Source organism: Brachyhypopomus gauderio, unplaced genomic scaffold (genome assembly GCF_052324685.1).
Source record: "Brachyhypopomus gauderio isolate BG-103 unplaced genomic scaffold, BGAUD_0.2 sc95, whole genome shotgun sequence".
Classification (NCBI taxonomy): Eukaryota; Metazoa; Chordata; class Actinopteri; order Gymnotiformes; family Hypopomidae; genus Brachyhypopomus; species Brachyhypopomus gauderio.
This window is the reverse complement of record NW_027506916.1, coordinates 618,992-625,005: the sequence shown is the minus strand read 5'-3', so window position 1 is coordinate 625,005 and position 6,014 is coordinate 618,992. Positions and strand designations below refer to the sequence as shown.

Sequence of the window (6,014 nt, the reverse complement as noted above, 5' to 3'; positions counted from 1 at the left end):
GGGAATTGTGAGTGGAAATGGCAGGAAGGGGGAAAGAAAAGGATAGAAGGTGATGGTCTGACAGGTGAAGTGGGGTGACTGATGTCCGATGTTCCAGTGGCTTGTGTAAAGACCAGGTCCAGAATGTTGCCTGCTCTATGAGTCAGAGGGGACAGGTTGATGGTGAGGTCAAATGACAACAATGGAAGGATGCAAGATGAATGTAGTTTGTCAGAGGGGACAGGTTGATGGTGAGGTCAAATGACAACAATGGAAGGATGCAAGATGAATGTAGTTTGTCGGATTGGAAGGTTGAAGTCACCAAGGAGAATGATCGGGTTTGCTTCAATGGTGAATTGACTGAGGAGAGTATCAAGTTCATCAATGAAGTTCTCAAGGGAACCTGGAGTTCAAAAACCACCCTTCAAAAACCAAAACAATATGGTGGGCTAGATGCTCCAAATTTTTACCAATATTTTCTCACACCACTTACAGTATATTCGTCAGTGGACCAATAATTCAAATCCTACTTGGCTAGACAGAACAAACCATTTGCAAAGATCTGACTCTTTTTAGACATTATTTTTAGAGTCAAATCAATCAGAACCCATTAATGTTTCAAATACAACACAATAAACACTACTCTCTCTGCCTGGTGGAAAGCAAATTATATCCTCAACTTTCAAACTCTCAAATCTACCCCAATTTACAATTAACAATATACCTTTGCAACATGGAAAAGGAGAGGGATAACCAGCCTAGGGGCCCTCTATAGTGATGGCTCTCTCAAGACCTTCTACCTTCTGAAACAGACATGTAACCTACCACCAAACTGCTAATTTCAATATTTACAACTCAAAGAGACTATCAAAAATGTCATTGATATCTACAATTTTTAATCACTGACTTCCTATTTATTATTCAAATTAAACTCACTCAAACCCAAGAAACTACTCTCCCAAATATATAAACTCTTTTCACATCATGACACCATTTCACTAACAATAGACAAATGGACTTCAGACCTTCAGACTCAAACCGAAAATAACTGGCAAGTCATTTGCAGTAACACATTTAAAATATCATAAAATTCCAACATATAGCTAATTCAATATAAAATATTACACAGAACACACATCACTATTAAGAAAATGCATCTGATGGACTTTACTGACCTCAACACTTGTACACACTGTCCCACTGTAACAGATAATCATCTTCACGCATTCTGGAACTGCCCCCCTGTCAGACAGTTTTAGTCGCAGGTCTTGGGAGAGCTGTCCAAGATCCTCAGCCTCAGCATCCCAATTTCTCCCACATTAGCTGTGACGTGGGGACAGAGGCGGCCGAAGGTGAGGGTTGCAACAAATGGTCTTTATTCTCCATAGTCAAATAAACCAAAAGAGAGACTGCAAAGCAGTCAGCTTAGCAACTTCCAAATAAAGGCAAGTTATGCCCGGTTCACACTACACGATTTTAGGCTGGTTTTTCAGTCGCTGACTGATCGCCGACAGAAACTGTGGTCGGAGGCAAATCGGTGATCACTCGTCGCTCGCTCAGTCGTGTAGTGTGAACTGCTGAGAGACGCTCGCCGAGCAGTCGCCGACTGGTCGCCGACTCGTCGCAGACGACCGGCAGATATCTAGCAGGTTTAATATCTAGCCCAGTCGGTGACTGAGAGTCGGCAGCAGCGTCTAGCTACAGCCAATGGGAACGCGGAGAGAGAACCGTGGCACCGCTGAAGATATCTCTGAAGAATGTAAAAAACTTTCAAGAATACTTTCAAAACAGTAACCCAGCAAACACACAAAATCCTCACCTTTCTTACAACTTTACTACAACACTGTGTTTAAGTTATTGTGACAGCACTGGAGAAATAGTGCGATTGATTATATTTATGTTCACTTGGGACTATGGAGTGTTTAAACTGTAAAAAAAAATAACGAAAATGTGGAGTACATGTACATTGTTTTTGTTTCTTCTACATGGTGTTGCTGGTTCTCGCGAGAGTTTCGTTTCGTGTTCTCGCGTTTTTGGACGGCAGCCAGATGAGTCGGCGATTCCCCAGTCGTGTAATTCGTGAGCCCGCGTCGCCGATCAGTCATGTAGTGTGAAAGCCACAACAACTGAGAGACTCACGATTACAGCACAACCAGTCGTGTAGTGCGAACGGCACAAAAACCTGACGACTGAAAAGTCGTGTAGTGTGAACCAGGCTTTAGACATCAGATGCGGAGAGAGGTCCAGTGACGAGCTTTCAGTGAGGCAATGTGCAGCACTGGACTGAACGACCTGCAGGAATAAAAAGGATGCACAACCTAACGGGGAACAGGTGCTAATACTCTGGTGAACGGGACGGTAGGAGTGGTTTGGTGCTCGGGGGCATGTGTTGAGAAGCAGTGTGAGAGGATACATGCACCCTCTGGTGGCGACCCGGCCTCCCCACTGTGACATTAGCTCTGCTTGGCGACCTTTCCTCTCTACCAACTCCAAAACATCTGCAAACATTCATCCTCATTTCTATAACAGTGGCTAAAAGATTATCTTACTTAACTGGAAAGACAGAACAAAATTATCAATAAATCACTGGTACAATCTGTTAACCGAATATTCAATTTTAGAAAAACTTACATTTATCATAAAAGAGAACATTAATTATTACAACAATATCTGGTCCCCATTTTCCAATGGCAATTCATCCAGAGCTGATCCTTCCTTTCGTTCTTTATCTATTTATTTATTTTTCCTTTTTTCTTGCTCAATACCAATTATTATGACCCCCCCCCCCCCCGTTTGTTGTTCTGTTTTGTTGTGTGTTTATTTTTTTATTCTGCAATAACCCCTTTCCCCTACACTATTTTGTATTTGTGACCCAGTTTTTGTGCAAATAAAGAAAAAGAAAAAAAAAAGAAAAACTGGAAAACCGTCAGGGTTAGGGGATTTGTTAGAAGGCATTGCTTGCAGTGCCTGGAGAACTTCTTTGGGAGAGAACCTGGCATTTAATAGGCTCCAGATCCTCCACTAGAGGGAGCCATTATGGCTGCTGTGTTTTGTGAGTGTCTGGAACAGGAGAACAGTGGTAGTGTTTCACATCAGTCACAGTGTGTTCTGGGTTTTTCTTCTTTTAAAGTCCTGTTTATCTGTTTTGGTTTGTGATGGTTGATGTATCTCTGCTCCACTGAGCTGTTTGATTCTTATAATAATGATGCTGATTCCTGTTTTCAGCTCTGAAGATATATCCAGCAAGACTGTACAGTTCTCTGTACACAAGACACCTGTAAGTCAGAGTACAGTAACACACTATAGTGAGGGATGATGAACTGAATATTGAAGATGAATTATTAATGTCTGACTCTCCCCCTCCCACCTGAATATAGTACAGCTGTAATAATGGGACTACTGTAGCTTGAAGGTGTTTCACAGAGTCCTAATGTTCACCAGTCATGAACTATCATTTTCCATGTTTAAATATTTATAAAACTTATAGACTTATTATGGAGAGTCTTCATACACAATGACATGTTTGTGTTTTGCTGTCTGAATTCACCACAATTCCTCCACAGACCTCAAGTCTTAGTCAAATGTTACACTATAACACTCAACTTCCTCATTCTCAGACCATCAATTAACCACTTAACAGTGGTTTTCTGTTAAATTACATCATATACTGTACCACCTTCAAACTTATGGGAACCTACATTGCACTTCCTGTGTTTGTGGTAGTATGATCGGTAGATCTGAGCAGTTCTACAGAAACCAGCTCCAGTTTAAGACCTTTTATTATCTTCCACAATAACAATCACGATAAGTTCACTCATCTGGTATGGATAAATAAGTCATACTACAAACACGACCTTACACGACAGGGACGTAACACGTACAGATTTAAAAGCCTGTGTAAACTAAGAAAAAAAAAACATATTTAGATGACGTTCATGTGTTATCTGTATTTTTAAATTGTGCTATTGTGGTTGTGTAGCTGAGGAAGTTCTTTCTGAAGTAAAAAAAACACGGCAAATATTGTGAAAGTGTGAAATTTTATTTTCCACAAACTTCATCACAGTCAAGCAGTTGCGTCCATCAACAAAAGGTCACAGAGCAACAGGTACGTATACAGAGTTCAAACATCAGTTTTACCTTAACTAGGTGTTCACAAACGTTGGTTCTTCAGTTATACGGTGCACTTTCAAATGTTCATTCTCAGTCATGTTCATGTTCACAGTTACTATCACACGTTTATCAGCCTCTACATCAGGGGTCGGCAACCTTTGAGACATGGAGTGCCAACTTTAACATTTCTAGTCAATGAGTGTGCCACTATCAACAAATAAAATTGGAGTGGGGGGGTGGGCTGGCAATTGTTGACGGGGGTTGGGGTTTACTAATAGACCTGATTTATTTCAGCGAACTCTGAGTCGTCCCCCACGAGTCGTTTTCTACGTGGTCCTAGCGCTTGATTAGTTGCTATTTAAATATTTGTTTTTAACCGGCTTTTGAAAAAGTGGGGGGGGGGGCATGTCTTAATTTTGTTGCTGATGCTGGTCCACCGTGGCACGTGCCAGTCATTATGCCTCGGCATGCCAACGGTGGCACGCGTGCCATAGGTTGCCGCATAGGTTGCCGACCCCTGCTCTACATCCTGCTCATCTCCTCCCACTGGAACATCTAGAGACTTCATGTGCTGGTGGAGTTCCATGTGTGCTCTTCTCCTCTCTAATGGGAGTCTTTCAGGTCTGGTGATGACACAGCACATTTTAAAACATTCTCATTTGTTCTAAACGAAGCAGCTACTTTACAAGTGCATTAGATAATACAGCAACACGGCACCAGGAGAACCAGGAGAACCCAGCTATTACTGCACAAGCCATTTTCATTTAGTCCCCAGAGGAGCAGACAAAGATTCTGATCACTGAGGAGCTTTTAACTGACCTCAGATCAGACCCACTTTATTAATAAACATCTTTGACCTTTAGGCAAAGAATGAAAATTGTTCCATCATGGCTGATCTAAATTCAGTCCTGACCATTAACATCTGGATGTTTCAGTGTCCACATTCTGCCCATGTCTCTCTCCTAAAGGGAAAACACACCAGAAAACACATTAAGACGGCAGATGCACGTAACACAAACATGATATTGGTACTGTATATCACACACACACACACACACACACACACACACACACACACACACACACACACACACACACACACACACACACACACACACACACACACTCCCTCCTACTCACACACCCCACACACAGTTTCTCTCACTGATTTCCTGCATCATTTGTCCCCACAGGTCTCCTCCTCCAGCGCTGCACTCTGATCTACGGGACACGTGCTTGTCTGCATTGCTGCGCTCATATGCTGGAAACGCTGCTTCTCCTGCATTTGAGAGCTTTGTGTATGTTTACACGCCAAGAGACTCAGTGTGTCTGTTCTCATCTTGACTACGGAGAAAAAGAATGTTCCACTGCTGCCCTCACCCACTGATTCTTCACACACCCCAACCACACACACACACACACACACACACACACACGCCTTCACTCACTGCTTCTTCCTTAAGGACGCCCCCAGCGTCACATAAATAAACAAAACAAAAACTGAGGTAAAACCTGAAAGGGAACTAAAGGCTCAAACACCCATGAAGGGCCCTGTGTGTGTATATGTGTGTGTGTGTGTGTGTGTGTGTGTGCGTTGGTTTATGTGGTTTACAGAGACTTTTCACCTGATTACATACCGACATTACCAGGACATTTGGGTTTATCAGGACAGGGCTGGTGTCCTCATAATTCCGGCACTGTAGATGCTCTTATCTAAGTGAGAGAAGCTCCCTCTCAAATTTTGGGGCCATGTCCTTATACACCATAAAACCATGAAAATCGCTTTACACAGTGTTGTCCCAGAATTTAGTATAGCGCCCCCCGTAGCCTGGTGTCGGAAATGCTCCTGTGTGCCCTCAGTGTTACGATTTGCGATTTCTGATTGGTTGGGCTTTAAACTGACTACTCAAGCTGTAATTGGCTAA

General features: G+C 42.5%; 1 protein-coding gene across 1 annotated transcript in view; it reads right to left on the bottom strand.

Moving 5' to 3' along the window:
• Positions 1-4,037: 4,037 nt before the first annotated feature.
• LOC143496470 (uncharacterized) overlaps positions 4,038-6,014 on the bottom strand; it is a 28,016-nt gene continuing 26,039 nt past the window's right edge. Inside the window, exons 5-6 of the mRNA XM_076992628.1 lie at positions 5,255-5,368; positions 4,038-5,051 (exon numbers count right to left, since the gene is read on the bottom strand). Coding sequence (XP_076848743.1) covers positions 5,005-5,051; positions 5,255-5,368 — 161 coding nt within the window. The 3' untranslated portion in view covers positions 4,038-5,004. The remainder of the gene's footprint in view (positions 5,052-5,254; positions 5,369-6,014) is intronic.